The 23,199-nt window shown below is 44.0% G+C and overlaps 1 protein-coding gene across 1 annotated transcript in view; it reads right to left on the bottom strand.

The window, feature by feature from the left end:
• rspo1 (R-spondin 1) overlaps positions 1 to 23,199 on the bottom strand; it is a 195,103-nt gene that overhangs the window by 146,851 nt on the left and 25,053 nt on the right. Inside the window, exon 2 of the mRNA XM_070898508.1 lies at positions 3,521 to 3,712. Within this exon, the coding sequence (XP_070754609.1) occupies positions 3,521 to 3,712 (192 nt within the window). The remainder of the gene's footprint in view (positions 1 to 3,520; positions 3,713 to 23,199) is intronic.

The following is a 23,199-nucleotide window of genomic DNA, read 5'->3' on the forward strand; positions in this document are numbered from 1 at the left end:
ACTGCCTTGATCTTTCTGTCCTGCAATTCTGCCACAAACGCTGGAAGAGTGCCTGTGAATTTGATCTTCTTCCCTAGGAGTCCTACCACTGGAACCAGGAAGGTATTTTTGGATCGTTCTGGTTGGATCATTGCCACACAGTCGTGATGGACGATCTGTGCCTCAAGTGCTGCGTTGGTCTTTCTCTGGTGCCTGGCCCAAGCGAAGGTGAGGTTTTGCTCTGCCTCTGAGCACGGGGGACATCGATTGCTGGAGTGAAGAGGTCTTCTCATTTCCACTGGATCTTCCCATCCACTTTCTTCCAAGTAGCGTTGGGCCATCACCTGCAACACTCCACAGAGGTAACTTATGCATCATGCCATTATGGATTACACTTACATCCGCAGTACCAAGGACTAGGATCAGCTCCTTGGTGTAGGTGCGCAACTTTTCCTGTACTGGAACCAGCTCAGGTCGTTTTTTGTTCCATAGCCTCTCGAAGGCATCCTGGCTCATCACTGACTGGCTCGCTCCCATGTCCACTTCCTTGAAGCCTGGAACGCTGTTTATCTCGACTTCCATCTTCACTGGAGGACAATCGGTGGTGCAGGTATACACTCCATACACTTCTTCTTGGGGCTGAGCTGCCTCTCTGGCCAAATAATCACACTCCCCGCTGGATTCAAAGTCATCTACCGACTCCTCTGCGAGACGTTGAGTTGCATTTCTTTTACACATGCGCTGGCAGTGGCCCTTCATGTTACAGGCTTTGCATACGCACTCAGCAAACTGACACTGGTGAGCCCTATGGTTTCCTCCGCAACGCCAGCATGATGCTACTCGATTAGCAGCCCTCAGCGGACTCTGAGTTCTGGAACCCTGAGGTCTGTGCTTTCTGCCCTGGGCAGAGCCACGTTCTACAGTCTTGCCTGTGAAAGGCACCATTCCGTGTACAGTACTTGCCGGGTTTGAGTCCACAGGATGAATGATTTGCTTGGTGCTGCAGGTCGAGGTCATGAATGCCTGATTGATGCCGATGGCTTTCCAGGTTGACTGTGGTGTCGGCAGATAACCGCTTGTGAAGGGGGCCTTTGTGGCCAATTCCAATAAAGAAAATGTCTCGCAATGCTTCGTTGAGGTGCATGCCAAAATCACACGGTGCCGCAAGTCTCCTGAGGTCGGCAGCATATTTTGCAATCTCCTGGCCCTCAGGCCTGCGTTGCGTGTAGAATCTGTGCTTGACCGTGAGGATGCTCTCTTTTGGTTTAAGTTGGTCGCGAATTAGTTCAGTCAGCTCATCGTATGTCTTATCCTTGGCCTTCATGGGTGCCACCAAGTCCCTGACGAGGTGGTAGACCTTGAGCCCACAACTGGTCAGCAGTATAGCCTTGCGCTTCTCCGCCAATGTGTCCGCCTCCCCGCCAGGTCGTTTGCCACAAAATATTGCTCGAGCCTTTCCATGAAAGCATACCAATCATCACCCTCTGCGAAGTCTTTTAGTGTGCCAAAGGTAGCCATGATCGCATTAAAGTCCTTATTCTTATCTCCAGTAGTTATGTCTATAATGTACTTATGAATGACTCCACAAGGCAACGTGTTGTACTCAAACTGTAGTGACCTTGGTCCTTTATTCCAAACTCCAGAGTGCCGTACAAGCATGGTGGGCAGCCTTTTATACTGGGCCCTGCCACCAGGGCAGGAAACTCCCGGTCTCCACCAGTTGCACCCTCTAGTGGTGCCAGCATGTATATACACGGTGTAAACCTTATTGAAGTACATCAGGTAAACAAGTCTCCATCATATGCAATCTCACAGTGACTACACATAGAGTACATCCATAGTCAGCATATACAACAGTGATTTCATGTCACAATTGCACGGATAGCAGAGATTTCAGGCTTCTTTTCAGACACAAAACCTGTGTGTGCAAGTGTCTAAAACTCAACTGACCTGCCATGTGTCATCTGAAATTCCAACAATTCTGACCTGCAGCCAAATTCCCAAATCACTCAATTCAGGCACGGTGATCAAGTCAACGAGAGAGTACTAGAACTTCACTGGGACAAATGTACTCTTGACCAGTGCATCTTTCCAAATCACTCCTATTCCTGTGGAAGGGCCTACTTCAAAGGAAACCCCAAGAGGCAGTGGGATATATATGTAAGTAATTCACAAGTGTGGAAAGTCTGTACAACAACAACTTGTATTTACATAGCGCTTTTGACACAGTAAAACATCCCAAGGCGCTTCACAGGAGTGTGATAAGACAAAAATTTGAGATACTTCCTATGCATAGCTGCATATGAACGGTCTGGCTGTTTCACACAAGTACAATCTCCATATTTATCGTCCCTCATGAGTAATCTTTTTATTCTACATATTTGTAATCCACTTTAACAATAATATCAGCTTGATATGTAAAAGTTATTATTTGAAGTGCTCATAATCTGTGGGACCTGATGACAAGCATGAAACAGTACCGTTACATTTTATACCTATGTAACTTATCTGTTTAAAAAATATATATTAAATCACATAATATAATCTGTGCCCAGTCTCAAAACCTTTATTTTACATTTTAGAAGGATGTTAGTGCTCATCAAGATGAAACACTTCAGTAATGGAGGATGTAACACTTTCCCGTTTCGAGCCCTCAGTGTCAGCTTCAAGCATTTCGAGGTCAGTTATAGCATGCTTAGATGCAGAGTGAAGCTTCCTGCCTGTGTCTCAACAATGTGGCTCAACTTCAAATTCAGAATGTTCTACTGCAACAATCTGGCATCTACTCTACTTCGCACATCAGCATCTTGTGCCCATTTCTGTCAAATATTTTAATTAAACCCAGAATAAACTGCTGTTAAAGGTCAGCACTGGAGAATTACTAGACAACAGGCGCAGATGCTGAAGCAGTTCGCCACGGACTGCTGTATAAATGCTGTTGCAACACTGACCTCAGAAAACATTATTTTTTTAAAAGGAAAACTGTTTGTCTTCGCAAGTTGTGATTCGTGACAGCGATGTCATTACATCATTCAATCCTCTTAGAATCATACAGCACAGAAGGAGGCCATTCAGCCCATCGTGCCTATGCCGGCTCTTTGTGAGAGCTATCCAATTAGTCCCACTCCCCCATTGTTTCCTCACTGCTCGATTCAGCAAGCTGTACTGAATCAGCCGATCCCAGCCACAACAGTCATATCGGTATTAAAATTGAATTAGTATCTCTGGCTTATTCATCAATCCCTGCAGGAATTGTGTGTGTGTGGATGCCAAGTGAGGACAAGAACAGGATCAGGTGAGGGGTCATCCATGCTAAAAAAGCCTATTGACCTTCACTGCCAATGTTCACACATGAATAATGGCCAGTTGGGCAAGGTGATTGGCTTCTGTACCACGAAACTGTACCAGAGAGAAATCAATCCAAAGAAGAAATTACCAGAGAAACTAAAAAAAACACTCACCACCATTGAGCCAACAAATGATAATAACATCAGATGACAGGTTAACAAAGCGATGCATTAAGTATGGAATTTCCACTTACTGGTGCACTTGTTCATTTCCGGCGTCCGAACGCCAAAGTATCCAATTGGGCAGGATGGCAAGCAAATGCCAGTCTGTCTAATGTCGTTCCTTTCCAGAAGGATGAACAATTTAGGCAAACACTTTAGACATCCATTGTACTCCGAGCATAACTCACACCCTTTTGGACAAACTGGGGTTACCTCCGTGCTTACTGTAAAACAAAACAAAAACACAAAAACATGCATCAAATTATGAGATATATAAGTAAGCTCATACTGACCCTCAGCATCAATGATGTGTGATCAAGAACATTGCAATGGAGTTTTCTTTTCTCTTTTTTTGGTGAATTTATGTCTTCTTCATGAAGGACATCACTGCTGAAGATTTGAACGCTATCCCTCATTTTGGCACTGAGTTCCAGCATTGCATATTTCCATGTCAGATTGTGCAGATGCAGTGGAGAACTTCCCTCAATTTGTACCACACAGCATACCCAAGAACATAAGAATTGGGAGCAGGATTCGGCCATACAGCCTTTTGAACCTGCTCCACCATTTAATAAGATCATGGTTGAGCTTCGATCTCAACACTTTCCCACCTGGTCTCCATATCCCTTGATTCGCCTAGAGTCTAAAAATCTATCTATCCCAGCCTTGAATATACTCAATGACTCAGCATCCATAGCCCTTTTGGGGCAGAGAATTACAAAGATTCACAACCCTCTGAGTGAAGAAATTCCTCCTCATCATAGTCTTAAATGTCGACCCCTTATCATGAGACTATGCCCCCAAGTTCTAGACTCTCCAGCCAGGGGAATCAACCTCTCAGCATCTACCCTGTCAATCCCCCTCAGTATGTTAATGTTTCAATGACATCATGTCTCATTCTTCTAAACTTCAGAGAGTATAAGCCCAATCTACTCAATCTCTCCTCATACCTCAGCCTCAACCCCATTAGAGGCCCCCCCTCACACTGCACAAATGTGGCTTTTCCACTGCCGCACTATACATCCTATGGGCTCTCTGAGTGGGATTGCTAAGTCTTGTCTTGCAGATCCACAACCAGTGTTGCCAGTACGCAACTTAATACTTAGTACATTAGCACCATTACACTGCAAGAACAAAAATGGCACTTACATAACTATGCTTTAATGTTGTGCCAATACTTTTAATTCCTCGACCCAAATTGTTCCCATCCCTAGCATCACCAGTAGCACAACTGTTACCAGCAGTACTTCACCCTTGTGTTTTGTAGCTAATATGCTCTCTCTAGATTAAAAGTCTGAAAGGGCAAACTCTACAGTTATGTTGGTGGGATTTTACAGTTCAGTTGGACATAATAGAAAGTTTCACACATTTCACCATCAGACTTTATTGACATGCTAGTCCCAATTGTGGTTTGGAAGGAGTTGGTTTGGGATTGCCAAAGATGATCTTATGAAAGATATGTGCAGACCAGAGGAAACTTTCATCCTATTCAGCTGGGGCAGACTTGAACTCGGCCCAGAAGCAAAATGACAGTGTGCAAACTCAAAGCACTGCCATTTAATGGGATTTTAATCTACTTCAAGCACGTGCTATCTCTGACCTCAGTGATGCCACTGGATGCCAAAAGTGAAAATGTGGTCCATTCTTTTGCAGCATTGAGCTCTACCACTCAATGAGCACACAAATTCACCAGAAAGTATATATTTTGAAAGGGAAACTAATAGGAATAATGAACCACCCTGTTATATGTGTTCAGGGCATCCCAAAGCTCCATACAATCCAGTGATTACTGTAATCGCCTCCAGCCCCACATCCCCCCCGAGATGTCTGCCCTCTTGATTATAATCGCTCAACCATTGGTGGCCGTGCCTTCTGTTGCTTAGGCCCCAAGCTCTGGAACTCCCTGCCTAAACCTCTCCACCTCTCTACCTCTCTTTCCTCCTTCAAGACGCTCCTTAAAACAAGCTTTTGGTCACCTGCGCTAATTTCTACTTACGCGGCTCGGTGTAAAATTTTTTAAAATCTCATAATACTGCTGTGAAGCGCTTTGGGACATTTCACTATGTTAATGGCGCTATATAAATAGAAGTTGTTGTTGTTGTCGGCAAATCCAATAGCCACAGCACTGGTCACAGAAAGAGTAAATGACTAAATAATCTGTATTTGGTGGTGTTGGTTGAGAGAAGAATGTTGGCCAGGACACTATGACTCCCTGCTCTTCTTCAAGCAGTGGCATGTGATCTTTTATATCCAGCCAGACAAGCAGATGGATCCTTAGTTTAACATCTCATCTGAAAGATGTGAATTCAATAAAATCTAAATTTTAATTATTAACAGTGCTCAGTTTTAGTGGCAGTAATCAAATCAAAATCATGCACATACTGGAATTTTGATTGGATCATGAGACCGAACCCCTGCTCCCCTAACCCTGTTCCCACTAAACTGCTTACCCTCCAACTTCCCTTCCTGGCCTCCATGCTATCTGATATTGTAATTGGTTCCCTCTCCTCTGGTACCATTCCCTCCCTTTCAACACTGCTGCCATCACCCTCTCCTCAAAAAGACACCCTTGACCTCTCTGTACTTTGCCAACTACTGCCCCATCTCCAACCGCAATGTCCTCCCCAGAGTCCTTGAATGTGTTGTTGCCTCACAAGTCCATGCTCATCTTTCCCATAACACCATGTTTGAATCTCTTTATTCAAGTTCCTCCACAGCCATAGTACTGAAATGATCTTAATTAAAGTCACAAATGTCAACCTATATGACTATAACCATGGTGCACTATCCCTCCTTGTCCTTCTAGATCTCTCTGCAACCTTTGACATGATGAACCTCGTCATCCATTTTCAGTGCCTCTCATTGGGACTGATCTCACTTGGTTCCACATTTACCTGTCCAATGATAGCCAGAGCCTCTTCAACAACAGCTTCTCTTCCCACCCCCATACCAATATGTTTGGAGTCCCCCAAGGATAATCCTTGGTGCCCCTCCTCTTCCTCAGCTACATACTACTCCTTGGACAACATCATCCAGGGCATGGGATCAGGTTCCACATGTACACGGACAACACCTAGCTTTACCTCTCCAATACCTTTTTGGATCCTTCACTGTCTTTCTGTTGTCAGACAAACCGTTTGTCTGACATCCAGTTGTGGATGAGCCACAATTTCCTCCAATTCAATATTAGGAAAACCAACGCCATTGTCTTCAACCACCTACACAAACTCTGTACCATTGCCATCAATTCCATTGCTCTCTTTGGTCACTGATTCTGGTTGAACCAGACTGTTTGCAGCCTTGGTATCCTATTTGCCCAAGAGCTGAGCTTCTATCGCAATAACCTCTCCATTACAACGACTGCTTCCTATTTCCACCTCCTTACCCATCTCATCCCCTGATTCAGCCCATCTTCTGCTGGAACAACTATCCATGCCTCTGTCACCTCCAGGCTCAATTATTCCAATGCTTTCCTGGATGGCCTCCCACCCTTCAGCATCCTGTAAACTTCAGATTATCCAAAACTCTGCTGCCCATATCCTAACCCGTACCAAGCCTTGCTCACCCATAGGCTTCTGACCTATGTTGGCTCCCAGTCCTCCAATGCCTCAAATTTAAAATTATCATCCTCATTTTCAAATTCCTTCACGGCTTTGCTCCTCCCTGTCCCTGTTACCTTCTCTCGTACCTACAACACTCCGGATTCTTCCAACTCTACCTTCTTGTGCATCCCCCACCACCTTTGTCCCACCATTGATGGCCATGACTTCAGCCATCGAGGCCCTAAGCCTTGTAATTCCCTTCCTAAAATTCTCCACCTTTTCTCCTTTAGACTCTCCTTAAAACCCAACACCTCGATCAAGCTTTTGATCATCACTCCTAATAACTCCTTCTTTAGCTCAGAGTTGCTTTTTGTCTGCTTATGTATCTGTGAAGCACCTTGGGACATTTTTCCACATTAAGCGCACTTTATAAATGCAAGTTGTTGCTGATCTTGCTATTGCGAGACCTGGCTGTGCTCATATTGCACGCTGCATTTTATTATGTTAGAGGAGCTATATAAATGCAAATTGTTGTTGTACACTGCAACAGTGATTACACTCCAGAAAGCACTTTCTAATGTCCTGAGGTCATGAAAGGTTCTATACAAATATAAGTTAGTGCTTTCTTTAATCCTTTCTCCCTTTAGAAACACATCTCATTGCCTTTTCAATCCATTTATACCAATCGCTTCAATGGCCTTGTGTGGTAATTACTTACTCCTAACTTTCTAATTTTTAACTTGTGTTTCCTGGTATTGGAGCTCATCAGCATATTGAACAGTTTACTTGGATTAGCTTTGTAGACCGCTGTTGTGATCTTGAAAACTTGAATTAGGTCATTGCAAAATCCATTCTTTTCTAAAATGAACAAACGCAACTATATTAGTCTTTCTTTTTAATATAGATTCCAGATAGCTAGAATCATCTTTATTTCCCTCGTGCCCTTTGATGGGCCACAATATTCTTCCTATGATTAGATAACCAAAACTGCACACAGTCCTCCAGATGGGGTCTGACTAATGCCTTATACAATTACAAATATAATCGCTACTGCTCTGTACTCTATCCCTCTGTTAATGCTTTATTGCCCAATTCTTTTTTCGTATTGCAGCCAAGCGCTGGGCTTATAGTTTTCCAGATTCATCAACAGGACTGCACGATCTCTTGGTCAGCATACTGTATCACTGATCCTTTTAACACATACTTGTTCTCCTTTGGTCTCTTGTTCCCATGCTAACTATTTTACAATTAAGCAAATTGAATTGCATCTGCCACCTACTGGTCCAGTTGTCTCGAGGATCCAGACCTTTTATGATTTAGTTGCATTGTTTTTCAAATATTTGCGCTTTCTTGTATTTTAGTTTCACCTGTACATGTGAGACTTTTCCTTATAAAAATAGTGAGTTTCCTTAAAATAGCAAAAGACCCAAGACTTGCCCCCAAGGTCTTCATTTATGCTTAATTACCTTGAATAATTCCCATTTATGAGTACCCTCTATTTCATGTTTTTCAGTTAATTATCGATTTACACCCTATTCCATGTCATCTTATCTTAGTCAATAAATAGGCACATAGAATCTTGTCAAATGTTTCCTTAAAACCCAAGTAATAAACTGCATTGTCCACCAGTAATACCTTTGTACACGAGCTGTATGAGAGTAAAGTATTATCTCCCTACCCTGAACCCATCCGATGAGTCGTAAGATTAGCTGACAGATTTAACTCAATTGTTGGCTTGGGTGTGTGTTTTTAAAGAAGGATGGAAAGGAAAAGTACCCAGAGAGATTTGTGCATCATGTTAGTTGAACACAGCACCTGCAATATGAGGGCATGTTTCAATGCAACTTAGATCATCATCACAACATGAATTGCAATACCATGTTGTATCCTAACAGAGTAAATACAAAGTGTCAATGATGTTATATCAGCACTATGCCCCTTGAATGCATACTACTAGATTTGGTTGGAAGCATGCTGTTCAATTACTTAATTAGGATTTTACTTGTGATAGCTGAGAGTAAGCTTTATGTCCTTGACATGTAATGATAATTGCAAATGAGGTGTTGCTTTGACAGAGTACAAATCAGGAGAGGTTATAGGGTTGCTCATAAGGCATTAGTCAGACAGCATCTGGAGGAATGTCTTCAGTTCTTGTCATCTAAATTACAGACAGGATGTTGTTGCCCTTCAAAAGGTTACAAAGGGAAGCAACAACGATGATTCTATGCATCAGGAATCTATAATAACAGGGAAAATAGTGACGTTGACTTTGTTCTCTTTGATGTCCACAGAAGTATAGTACAGTACCATTTTGCCATACTCAGTATACAATTCAGTGAGTTAATTTCAATATAATTACAGAATGAGGGATTAAGTGGGTCAAATAATCAATATTAGAAATTGGTCAACTTTCTCATGTGAATTATTTTTATTATTTGGTTCAGTGAATTCTGTAGTTATCAAAGTGTGGGAGGTGCCTATGCTCAGAGATGGACCTCTTTCCAACTTTTCATACCCTGTCAAAATCAAGCATGGATTGGATGTAGCGCAATGTTCCTTTTGCACGTCCTCGATGATATGCCTTAACTTCAACCTCAAAAGAGCATCTCTACTTTGCATTTCAATCAAAAGAATTTGTTTTAATCTATTATGTCACCCAGTCCTTGAGAAAAGAATTAAGATGAACTTTAAGATTCTTTTTCTCATCTATTGATAAATGGGGGAGAAATTTGGTCGTGCCTCTGCTGGAGCGGTGTCCTGGGCAGAGCTGTAAATTTTGTGCCGGCAAATGGATTGCGTCTGCCGCTGCAAAATTCATCAGCTGGGCCAGGAGTTTTGAGAGGGGATCGCTAAGGGAAACGTTGCACACCTCGTTTAGGGTGCGAGGCCGGCTGAGCAAGCGAAAATCCCAAGCTAAACAGTTGGCCTTGGAGCACCACAGGAGAGGCCTCGGGGAGAAAAAAAAACACCAAAAACATTCCCAACACATAACTTGTGGCACCACTACATAAATCGCAAAAAAAACCCCAATCAATCTTACCTGAGGTCAACATTACTTACCTCAATGCAGCCACTTCTTGTTCTTCGACAGTTCCCGGAGTCGAGGATGACCTGCTTCCATACTAAAAATGAGTTCTCAGGTGACTGCTGAGTCCGATGTGGGACTCTGTCACAGTTGGGGCAGATGGTGGTTGAAGGGACATTGGTTAAATGGACAGATAGGTGGGGTGCTTGAGTTGTCGTCTGCTCCTTCTGCTGTTTGCGCTTGGCCTCCGCTTGCTCCCGGCGAAGAGACTCGAAGTGTTTGCCACCTTCCCGGATGCTTCTCCTCCACTTTGTGCGGTCTTGGGTCAGGGATTCCCAGGTGTCGATGGGTTTGTTGCACTTTTTCAAGGAAGTTTTGAGAGTGTCCTTGAAGCATTTCCCCTGCCCACCTGGGGCTTGCTTGCCGTGTCGGAGCTCTGAGTAGGGCACTTGTTTTGGGAGTCTCATATCGGGCATGCGGACGATGTGGCCCATCCAGCAGAGCTGATCGAGCATGGTCAGTGCTTCGATGGTGGGGATGTTGGCCTGAGCGAGAACACTGACATTGGTGTGTCTGTCCTCCCAATGGATTTACAGGATCTTGCGGAGGCAGCTTTGAGGTGTCTGCTGTACATAGTTCATGTCTCTGAAGCATATAGGAGGGCGGGTATCACTGCTGCACTGTAGACCATAAGCTTAGTGCCGGGTTTGAGGTCCTGGTCTTCAAACACCCTCTTCCTCAGGCTACCGAAGGCTGCACTGGTGCACTGGAGGTGGTGTTGGACTTCGTCATCGACGTCCGCTCTTGTTGACAATAGGCTCAGACCTCCAGCTTCCACAGGAGGTCCCAGCAGGGCGCACTATGGAGCGTTACGGATCAAGCAGCAGCCAAAAATCGAGCCGGTGTCACAACTAGGGGTGTTGCACACCGGCTCGCCACTTCTGGGCGGTAATGCTCCGTGCCTCTGCTGGAAGCTTGCCGCCTGCCCAGAAGTGCTTACTGCCGCCATTGCCGCCCTCCGGAGCGCTAACAGGTGCAGCAAAGGACTGAAAATCGAGCCCAATATATTTTAAGCAAGCATGTGATTGATGTTTCACCTCTGGAATCTTGGTTCAGATCCAGCCCATTCCATTAGCAGAGATTACATTGGCACATTTCAGACCCCATCTCGAAGATTGTGTGAATTTCTGATCACCTAATCACAGGAGCAATAGTACTGCCTTCGAAGGGTAAAGAGAGAAGCAATAATGTTACAAGGAAAGACTATTGAAGCAAGTGTCCTGTAAGAAATGAGCTTTGATAATCTCAATCCAATTCTTAGTGGCCATGGATAAAACTACTTAATTTGGCAGTATTTGGTATTAAATTATCAGTCTCATTCAGAGACACTACAGGATGGCTGACAAGGGAAATTGAAAAATGTCACATTGGTAAAGGATTTGCTGTATCTGCCCTGATACTGACACTAGATACTTAAAATGGAAAGTGCCCCGTACCCCATCTGTTATGAGCATAAAATGCAGGAAAAAAACAGCTGGTGCTGTTTGCATCATGTGGAAAGTATCTGCTTTATTATACAAAAGGATGTAGAGGGAAGCTATGGGATAACATTATAAATCCTGCAAGTGAAGTGACCTAGTAACTCAGGGGCATTGTTACTGCAAGTGAGACACATTTTGGACCATAAGTGAAATACAGGTGGTGTCACTAAAGTGGGGGAGGTGTTTATGCTCAGATAGGGACCAGGTTTCAACTTTTCACACCCTGTCAACATTAAGCACTCCCAGAACCAATTAGCATGGGTTAGATACAGATGGTGTTCCACAGCACCTTAGCATCAGTTCCATTTTTACTACACATTAGGCAACTATTCATATTAAAGTAATAAATGTTAGATGTTATTAAATCAATTTTAAATGGACATTAAACCGGCAGTTGGGTCCCAGATTGGTTTGGTAATGTTTTTTCACAGTGCCATCTGTCCTTAATCATGATGTCATCTTCTTGAAACAAGAACATTTTTCATAGTGCTCACACCATCGCATGTGTGTAAGCCAAAGTTAATTTGTATTGTTTATGGTAATTGTTTTCTTCTTCTGTCACGGAGCCCTGAAGGTGATGTTCCCGTCTGAAAGCTGTAGTTATACTGCATGCTTGGTGTCAGTCCCATATCAAAAATGGTGGGCCAAAAGGACACAGCAGTACTGCGGATGTGAGCTAGTTCTGGCACGTGTGATATCGCCTCCAAGAACTGGATTCACTTTGTTTCACTTAATCAGCTGCAGTGGCAGTGTAGTCAGTGCGAAGGCCCATTTTCAAACAAACTTGGTTTAGACGGGGTTTTTTTTGAATAAATTCTGGTTGTCCACTGTACCTGCCTGTCCTTTTCTAAATAACTAAAGTTCTCACCAGCTATCAGAGATATCAGTAACCAGTGCTAAAATCATGCATTTAAATATGCATGTAGATAGAGCCTCCCGCTCTCCACAGTCATAGTAGCGGGCTGTGTTGTAAACTCTCCCCTCTCACGTTGCTCTGATGGGGACATTCCTACTTTAAAAGGGTTCTGAAGGCAGCCCTAATGGGAAGACTCTCTCTTTAAAGAATCATCATCATCATCATTGGCAGTCCCTCAAAATCGAGGAAGACTTACTTCCACTTTAGAAGTGAGTTCTCAGGTGACTGTACAGTCCAATACGGGAGTTAGTCTCTGTCACAGGTGGGGCAGACAGTGGTTGAAGGAAGGCGTGTGTGGGGAGTCTGGTTTGCCGCACGCTCCTTCCGTTGTCTGCGCTTGTTTTCTGCATGCTCTCGACGACGAGACTCGAGGTGCTCAGCACCCTCCCGGATGCTCTTCCTCCACTTTGGGTGGTCTTGGGCCAGGGATTTCCAGGTGCCGGTGGGGATTTTGCACTTTATCAAGAGTACCCTCTTTAAAGAACAGCAGTGTAACGGATGGTAGTAATTCCTCATTATATCATAAAAGTACGAAAAAGGACAGGAAAAGGCTGGCAGGTCAATCAAGTCTATCCCATTGTGACGTGATGCAACCTACACGCACCATCAACCTTCCACCATTGACGCAGTCATACAATCTCGTGGGAAAGGCAAGAAAAACAGGAAAAAGACCGAAGACCAATTTAGGAAAAACATTCTAGCAAATTCCTCTCCGACCTCCAAATGGAACCAAGCAAGTTCCAGTGACTGGTATCAATAGTCTCCATTAACCCTCTAATAATTTGAGATGCTTTTCACTCTCATCGACTCCCCCAGCTCCCTTCAGAAAGCTTGCAGTAAATCCACACTCTCCACATGTACTGGCAATTTATTCCTGAGGTCGATGACTCTAGAATCTAATATATGTTTGCTTTTTAACTTATGCTGACGTTCCCTAGTCCTTCCCTGCTCAAATAATCTATTCAACAGGAAAGAACCTAGTTTGTTTATTGTTCTAAATACCTCTGTTATATCCCTTTTAAGTCTATACTTTTCTAAAATAAAAAGCACAGCTCGTTAAGTCTATTCTGATAACTATAGCCATTAAACTCAGTGGCTCACCTCTGAACCTTTCTCAGGAACTCAATATCCTCACCAGGTGAGGGGACTAAAGTGGGATACAGTATTCTAGATGTGATCAGATCAAGGCTTTATACAAGAAAAGGATTTCACTTCCAGTTTTAAATTTAATTGTCCTAACTATACATCTTAATACCCTATTTGCTTTTGCAACAGCCTCACGACACTGGCTATTGAACTTCAAAGAATCACAAGCTAAAACCCCGGTCCTTCTGCAGCAAAGCAGCTAAGTTAGGTGAAGAACAGATTCAGCAAGGTGCTGTGGGCCAACAGTAGCAGCAGAATTATAGATCACTACAGTCTGCAATCTCACGGTGTAGCATATTCCTCACTCCTCCGTCAGCATCAAGCCAGATGACTATCCTTGGTTTAACAAGGAATGTAGAAGAGCCTACTGAGAGCAGCAACAGGCATACCTGGAAATGGAGTGCCAACCTAGTGATGCTACAACACAGGACTGCATGTATACTGAACAGCAAAAGCAGCATGCTATCAACAGATCAGGTCAAAGCTCTGCCATCGCTGCCACATCCAGACATGAATGATGGTGGACAATTACGCAACTAACGGAAGGAGAAGGCTCCATGAAAATCTCCATCATCAACGTTGGTGGAGCCCAGCATGTGAATGCCAAAGACAAGGCTGATGTCTTTAAAATCATCTTCAGCTAGAATTGCCACCTCCTGAGATCTCCACCATCAGAAGTGGAGCTGTGTGTCAATAATTGCTCAGTGTCCAGCTCCATTGGCAATTCATCAGACTGCAGCGGTGGGTCAGCTACAGAAATGTGATCTTGTGAGGCCCTAAAAGATTGCACAAGTACCCATAAAGGGACTACATTTTATGCACTTTCTGTATTGGCTTTTTCTTGTACACATGTCATTGGTCCAGCAATGTCTCTGTATAGTTCTGTTCATCTCAAAACCCCTCAAACCAACCCCCCCCACCACCACCACCCCACTCCCTGCCTCACCCCCTCCCTCCTGACTGGTCACCTAGTTGAAATTTCCTATAAAAACAATGGTAATGCTCTTATGTTCCAGCTCGATACATTTAAAAATAAAGTCTTGAATTATTTCTGGTGAATTATTTGAAATGTGGGATGTGCATCTCCATTGAGATACTTCTGCTCTCAGCCATGGCTCAGTGCTAGCACTCTCGTCACTGAATCCAAAACAATGTAGTTTCAAGTCTTACTCCTGAGACTTTAGGCTGACACTTCAGTGCAGTACTGCGGGAGTGCAGCACTGTGGAGGTGAGTCTTTTGGATGAGACATTAAACCGAGCCCCGTCTCAGGTGGAGGTAAAAGATCCCACGGCATTATTTCGAAGAAGAGCAGGTGACTTCGCCTCAGTGTCGTGGTCAATATTTATCCCTCAACCAACAGCACCTAAAAAAAATATTTAATCTGCTCATTTTCACAGTGCTGTTTGTGGTACCTTGCTATGAGCAAATTAGCTGCCGTGTTTCTTATATTACATCAGTGACTTCACTTCAAAAGTACTTCATTGGCTGTAAATTGCTTTGGGCTGAGGTCGTGAAAGGCGCTATATAAATGCAAGTCTTCCTGTACAAATGAGATAGTTTTCCCTAAATTATATCTGACAGTTGTGGATGGAGCACACTCAAAATATTATCAGAATGCCACAGTGAACTATGTTATCTCACTTCAAGGCTTCATTTATAGCCCATTTTATAAGCAGCGAATGGGTTAATTTTGAAACCTAACCTCCGAGATCCTAATTACTGCCAGAGTAAACCAAGCCTCTCCTGGGAGTGGGTCTAGTGCTGATTCAAGTCCCAATTCTTGACCAACACATTCCTCTGCCACCTGTTTGCTACTTGTTCCATCCAGTTTCACTTGTCAGCTCCAATCGCCACATATAATTTGAATGAAACCATTGTACATAAATGAAGCCTTGGTATAAATGGGCCAGTTCCACTAATCTGCTAGCATTTCTTTTACTTGCTATGCCCAGATTGTAGCACTGAGCCTGACGATAAACAAGGGTGCTTAGAGCTAACCCCTCACCGAGCATTATATCCAGCCTTATACTGCACCAACCTGATGCCCAGAAGTATAAGTGCAATTTGTATTCAACCAAAATAAGATTAGTTAAGAAAAACAAAATCATGCTTTTGGTATAAAAAAGACATGAATCATTGTGGTTATTTGCTGTCCTGTAAATATTACACTTCAGGTGGTATCCATTTTCTGACTGTAAGAAATACAGCAGCATGCTGAGCCATCACTGCAGCAACAGCTGTATGCTTAGTAATCATCATCATCATCGCAGGCAGTCCCTCGAAATCAAGGAAGACTTGCTTCCACTCCCAAAGTGAGTTCTCTGGTGGCTGAACAGTCAAATATGAGAGCCACAGACTCTATCACAGGTGGGACAGATATTCGCCGAGGGATGAGGTGTGTGGGACTGATTTGCCGCACGCTCCTTCCACTGCCTGCGCTTGACCTCTTCACGCTCTCGGCGTTGAGATTCAAAAAGCTCAACGCCCTCCCAGATGCACTTTCTCCACCTCGGGCGATCTTCGGCCAGGGACTCCCAGGTGTCAGTGGTGATGTCACACTTTATCAGGGAGGCCTTGAGGGTGTCCTTGTAACGTTTCCGCTGCCCACCTCTGGCTCATTTGCCGTGAAGGAGCTCTGCATAGAGCATTTGTTTTGGGAGTCTCGTGTCTGGCATGCGAACTATGTGGCCTGCCTAGAGAAGCTGATTGAGTGTGGTCAGTGCTTCAATGCTGGGGATGTTAGCCTGGATGAGGACACTGATGTTGGTGCGCCTGTCCTCCCAGGGGATTTGCAGGATCTTGCGGAGACATCGTTGGTAATATATCTCCAGCAACTTGAGGTGTCTTCTGTACATCGTCCATGCCTCTGATCCATACAGGAGGGCGGGTATTACTACAGCCCTGTAGACCATGAGCTTGAGTAATACAGCACTGCTGAAGGCATCAGACAGTTTAAATCCATCACGGTTAGACAATGAACAAGATATTGAAAGCAATTACTTCTGCCGGAATCATCTTTCCTTGAGACCTTTCCAAAAGGCAAGCCAGCATCCGACTCTCAGTCCTCTCTAATGGTATATCTGTGTTGCAGAGTAGCTCCTGACGTTGGTTCTGGTGGCAGTGGCACTGTATTGTAAATAAGTCAGTTTGCATGTCTTCACTACAGGAAACAGTGCTTTAAGCCATGATTTTTCACCACACCGCTGGAGGCAGCACTCCATCACATCAACAAATCATCAACGATAGCTGAACCCAGCACGTGAGGGCAAAAGACAAGGCAGAACAATTTGCAGCCATCTTGGCCTCCTGCAGAGGTCCCCGCCTTCACAGATGCCAGTCTTCAGCCAATTCCAGTCACTCCACATGACATCAGGAAATGGCTGAGCGCACTGGATGTAGCAAAGGCTATGGATTCCGACAATATCCAGGATGTAGTGCTGAAGACCTGCGCTCCAGAATTAGTTGCACTCCTGACTAAACTGTTCCTGTACAGCTACAACACTGGTAGCTAAACGACAATGTGGAAAATTGCCCAGGTATGACTTGTCCACAAAATGGAAGACAAATCCATCCCGACTAACCCATCCCGACTAAGTAAATGGTGCGGCATCTTTCGGCGAGGGGCAGAGGCGCAGTTAAACATGAATATCCAAAAGTTGCTGTCTGAGCTGCACCACTTCACTGTTAGCTTCTCAACAATGGTAACTCACTGTCTGCCTCATCACTGACATATATTAAACAGCGTGACGTTGCTGCATTAGCGCAGTAGATACGAAGCAAACTCTCCACAGCAAGTTAAGTCTTGTCATTTCAAGTCTAAGTACCCTTTTAAATACGTGACAAGATATAATTACTGCCAAACAACCTCTCTGGTACTGAAAATTAAGTATTCCAAATGTGGCATCTCATTCCTTCAGGTTTTAACTGTTGTTGGAGATTTAAAAAATTTTATTACATTTTCTTTCTGTCTCTCTCCCTTAATCCGATCTTTCTTTTCCTCCCTTGATATCTCTTTCTGTGCCTGATTTGACTTTGAATTCACCCATTCGAATTTATACTTCTGCTCAGTCCTTGCTTGGTTTATTTCACACTCCTTCAATCTGATTGGTGAAGGAGATACACAGTCGCTTGTCCCATTCACTCAGCTCCCAGATGCCCGGTTTCCCCCACTGCGACGTTATCAGCTCAGACTTACAACAACCTGCCACGCTAAAATGTAAAAATCTAAACAGTCTAACTAACAGCAGATGCCATTAGATGCCCTGCTGCAGCAAAATCTGTCCCATTAATTCATTTATTCTCTCCACAGATACTGACTGACCTGCTGTGTTTTTCTACATTTCCTGTTCTTGTTGCACAATTGAAAGCCGGCATAAGCACTTTTTTTTTTGTTTTGGTTGTCATGGCAACCTGAAAACTGCGCATGCAGTGTTTTGCTGTTGCCCCTGGTAACCTGACTGTGGAAATGGGAAGGATTTTGGCGCATCAGCAGCGAAAACAAACAGATGCAACATCAAACATGTTGTAACTGGCTGTTTGCTGGTGCAGAAAATGCAATCAACCATCTAATTTTTTCACATTTCTTTGAGAAGGATGGCAATAATTAATGGTTCTAATTTTGCTCTCAGTGGCAAAGGAATGGCGCTCGCCATTCACCTTGCTGACCGTTGCCCACAGAGTTTTCTTGGGCTTGTCAGCGGAGATTTCCCCTAATATGGCATCTGTTTCAGTGTGGAGCCCTCTGCAGGGGATCTGTGGCATCTGTAAGGAGTACAAAAAACAGTGAGGTTCTTCAACCAATCAGATTGAAAAATCCTCACCGAGACATGCAGAGTCCAAACCAGGAAGTATAAAGCAGGAAATATAAATTAGATTTAAATGGTGCACAGAAAGCGAAATAAAGATTGGGAAATACAACTGTGATTAAGGGAGAGGTAAACAGCCAGAAAAATAAAAAAAAATGTAATTGGAAAAAAACTTCAACATTAATTTTCTTCAAAGGAAATGAGACTCCACACTTGCAAAATACATTTTTCAGGACAAGAAAGGTTGTTCACCAGTAATTATCGCTTATTATGCCATTAAAAACTCCTTACTCCTGCTTTTTCGGCCATCTTTAGTGTGGAAATAGTGGACAAGTACAGCAAGTTCACTTGCAGTCGTTTCAATGCTGACTCTATCGATGATGACCACAACAGTGTACCCTGTGGAGGAGCGGGGTATCTTTGACAGCAACTTCTGGATTTCCGCGTTAAACTGCGCATGTGCAGAACCCAGAATTTGCTCTCAGATTTCCTCCATTATAACGATGAGCATTGATAGAAACATAGAAACATAGAAAATAGGTGTAGGAGTAGGCCATTCGGCCCTTCTAGCCTGCACCGCCATTCAATGAGTTCATGGCTGAACATGCAACTTCAGTATCCCATTCCTGCTTTCTTGCCATACCCCTTGATCCCCCTAATAGTAAGGACTACGTCTAACTCCTTTTTGAATATATTTAGTGAATTGGCCTCAACAACTTTCTGTGGTAGAGAATTCCACAGGTTCACCACTCTCTGGGTGAAGAAGTTTCTCCTCATCTCGGTCCTAAATGGCTTACCCCTTATCCTTAGACTGTGACCCCTGGTTCTGGACTTCCCCAACATTGGGAACATTCTCCCTGCATCTAACAGGTCGAAACCCGTCAGAATTTTAAACGTTTCTATGAGATCCCCTCTCATTCTTCTGAACTCCAGTGAATACAAGCCCAGTTGATCCAGTTTTTCTTGATATGTCAGTCCCGCCATCCCAGGAATCAGTCTGGTGAACCTTCGCTGCACACCCTCAATAGCAAGAATGTCCTTCCTCAAGTTAGGAGACCAAAACTGTACACAATACTCCAGGTGTGGCCTCACCAAGGCCCTGTACAACTGTAGCAACACCTCCCTGCCCCTGTACTCAAATCCCCTCGCTATGAAGGCCAACATGCCATTTGCTTTCTTAACCGCCTGCTGTACCTGCATGCCAATCTTCAATGACTGATGTACCATGACACCCAGGTCTCGTTGCACCTCACCTTTTCCTAATCTGTCACCATTCAGATAATAGTCTGTCTCTCTGTTTTTACCACCAAAGTGGATAACCTCACATTTATCCACATTATACTTCATCTGCCACGCATTTGCCCACTCACCTAACCTATCCAAGTCACTCTGCAGCCTCATAACATCCTCCTCGCAGCTCACACTGCCACCTAACTTAGTGTCATCCGCAAATTTGGAGATACTACATTTAATCCCCTCGTCTAAATCATTAATGTACAATGTAAACAGCTGGGGCCCCAGCACATAACCTTGCGGTACCCCACTAGTCACTGTCTGCCATTCTGAAAAGTACCCATTTACTCCTACTCTTTGCTTCCTGTCTGACAACCAGTTCTCAATCCACGTCAGCACACTGCCCTCAATCCCATGTGCTTTAACTTTGCACATTAATCTCTTGTGTGGGACCTTGTCAAATGCCTTCTGAAAGTCCAAATACACCACATCAACTGGTTCTGCCTTGTCCACTCTACTGGAAACATCCTCAAAAAATTCCAGAAGATTTGTCAAGCATGATTTCCCTTTCACAAATCCATGCTGACTTGGACCTATCATGTTACCTCTTTCCAAATGCGCTGCTATGACATCCTTAATAATTGATTCCATCATTTTACCCACTACTGATGTCCGGTCTATAATTCCCTGTTTTCTCTCTCCCTCCTTTTTTAAAAAGTGGGTTGACATTGGCTACCCTCCACTCCATAGGAACTGATCCAGAGTCTGTGGAATATTGGAAAATGACTGTCAATGCATCTGCTATTTCCAAGGCCACCTTCTTAAGTACTCTGGGATGCAGTCCATCAGACCCTGGGGATTTATCGGCCTTCAATCCCATCAATTTCCCCAACACAATTTCCTGACAAATAAGGATTTCCCCAGTTCCTCCTTCTTACTAGTCCCTCTGAACCCTTTTATATCCAGAAGGTTGTTTGTGTCCTCCTTAGTGAATACCGAACCAAAGTACTTGTTCAGTTGGTCTGCCATTTCTTTGTTCCCCGTTATGACTTCCCCTGATTCTGACTGCAGGGGACCTACGTTTGTCTTTACTAACCTTTTCCTCTTTACATATCTATAGAAATTTTTGCAGTCCGTCTTAATGTTCCCTGCAAGCTTCCTCTCGTACTCTATTTTCCCTGCCCTAATCAAACCCCTTGTCCTCCTCTGCTGAGTTCTAAATTTCTCCCAGTCCCCGGGTTCACTGCTATTTCTGGCCAATTTGTACGCCACTTCCTTGGCTTTAATACTATCCCTGATTCCCTTGATAGCCACGGTTGAGCCACCTTTTTTCCTTTTTTATTTTTACGCCAGACAGGGATGTACAATTGTTGTAGTTCATCCATGCGGTCTCTAAATGTCTGCCATTGCCCATCCACAGTCAACCCCTTAAGTATCATTCGCCAATCTATCCTAACCAATTCACGCCTCATACCTTCAAAGTTACCCTTCTTTAAGTTCTGGACCATGGTCTCTGAATTAACTGTTTCATTCTCCATCCTAATGTAGAATTCCACCATATTATGGTCACTCTTTCCTAAGGGGCCTTGCACAACGAGATTGCTAATTAATCCTCTCTCTTTGAGGATGTTTCCAGTAGAATGGACAAGGGAGAACCAGTTGATGTGGTATATTTGGACTTTCAGAAGGCTTTCGACAAGGTATCACACAAGAGATTAATGTGCAAAGTTAAAACACATGGGATTGGGGGTAGTGTGCTGACATGGATTGAGAACTGGTTGTCAGACAGGAAGCAAAGAGTAGGAGTAAATGAGTACTTTTCAGAATGGCAGGTAGTGACTAGTGGGGTACCGCAAGGTTCTGTGCTGGGGCCCCAGCTGTTTACACTGTACATTAATGATTTAGACGAGGGGATTAAATGTAGTATCTCCAAATTTGCGGATGACACTAAGTTGGGTGGCAGTGTGAGCTGCGAGGAGGATGCTATGAGGCTGCAGAGCGACTTGGATAGGTTAGGTGAGTGGGCAAATGCATGGCAGATGAAGTATAATGTGGATAAATGTGAGGTTATCCACTTTGGTGGTAAAAACAGAGAGACAGACTATTATCTGAATGGTGACAGATTAGGAAAAGGGGAGGTGCAAAGAGACCTGCGTGTCATGGTACATCAGTCATTGAAGGTTGGCATGCAGGTACAGCAGGCGGTTAAGAAAGCAAATGGCATGTTGGCCTTCATAGCGAGGGGATTTGAGTACAGGGGCAGGGAGGTGTTGCTACAGTTGTACAGGGCCTTGGTGAGGCCACACCTGGAGTATTGTGTACAGTTTTGGTCGCCTAACCTGAGGAAGGACATTCTTGCTATTGAGGGAGTGCAGCGAAGGTTCACCAGACTGATTCCCGGGATGGCGGGACTGACCTATCAAGAAAGACTGGATCAACTGGGCTTGTATTCACTGGAGTTCAGAAGAATGAGAGGGGACCTCATAGAAACGTTTAAAATTCTGACGGGGTTAGACAGGTTAGATGCAGGAAGAATGTTCCCAATGTTGGGGAAGTCCAGAACCAAGGGACACAGTCTAAGGATAAGGGGTAAGCCATTTAGGACCGAGATGAGGAGGGATTTTTTCACCCAGAGAGTGGTGAACCTGTGGAATTCTCTACCACAGAAAGTTGTTGAGGCCAATTCACTAAATATATTCAAAAAGGAGTTAGATGAAGTCCTTACTACTAGGGGGATCAAGGGGTATGATGAGAAAGCAGGAATGGGGTACTGAAGTTGCATGTTCAGCCATGAACTCATTGAATGACGGTGCAGGCTAGAAGGGCCGAATGGCCTACTCCTGCATCTATTTTCTATGTTTCTATATTACACAACACCCAGTCTAAGATGGCCTCCCCCCTAGTTGGTTCCTCGACATATTGGTCTGGAAAACCATCCCTTATGCACTCCAGGAAATCCTCCTCCACCATATTGCTTCCAGTTTGGTTAGCCCAATCTATATGCATATTAAAGTCACCCATGATAACTGCTGCACCTTTATTGCATGCACCCCTAATTTCCTGTTTGATGCCCTCCCCAACATCACTACTACTGTTTGGAGGTCTGTACACAACTCCCACTAACGTTTTTTGCCCTTTGGTTTTCTGCAGCTCTACCCATATAGATTCCATTTCATCCAAGCTAATGTCCTTCCTAACTATTGCATTAATCTCCTCTTTAACCAGCAATGCTACCCCAGCTCCTTTTCCTTTTATTCTATCCTTCCTGAATGTTGAATACCCATGGATGTTGAGTTCCCAGCCATGATCATCCTGGAGCCACGTCTCTGTAATCCCAATCACATCATATCTGTTAACATCTATTTGCACAGTTAATTCATCCACCTTATTACGGATACTCCTTGCATTAAGACACAAAGCCTTCAGGCTTGTTTTTTTAACACCCTTTGTCCTTTTCGAATTATGATGTAGTGTGGCCCTTTTTCTTTCTTGCCTTTGTTTA

The sequence above is a fragment of the Pristiophorus japonicus genome, chromosome 14, assembly GCF_044704955.1.
Source record: "Pristiophorus japonicus isolate sPriJap1 chromosome 14, sPriJap1.hap1, whole genome shotgun sequence".
Lineage (NCBI taxonomy): Eukaryota > Metazoa > Chordata > Chondrichthyes > Pristiophoridae > Pristiophorus > Pristiophorus japonicus.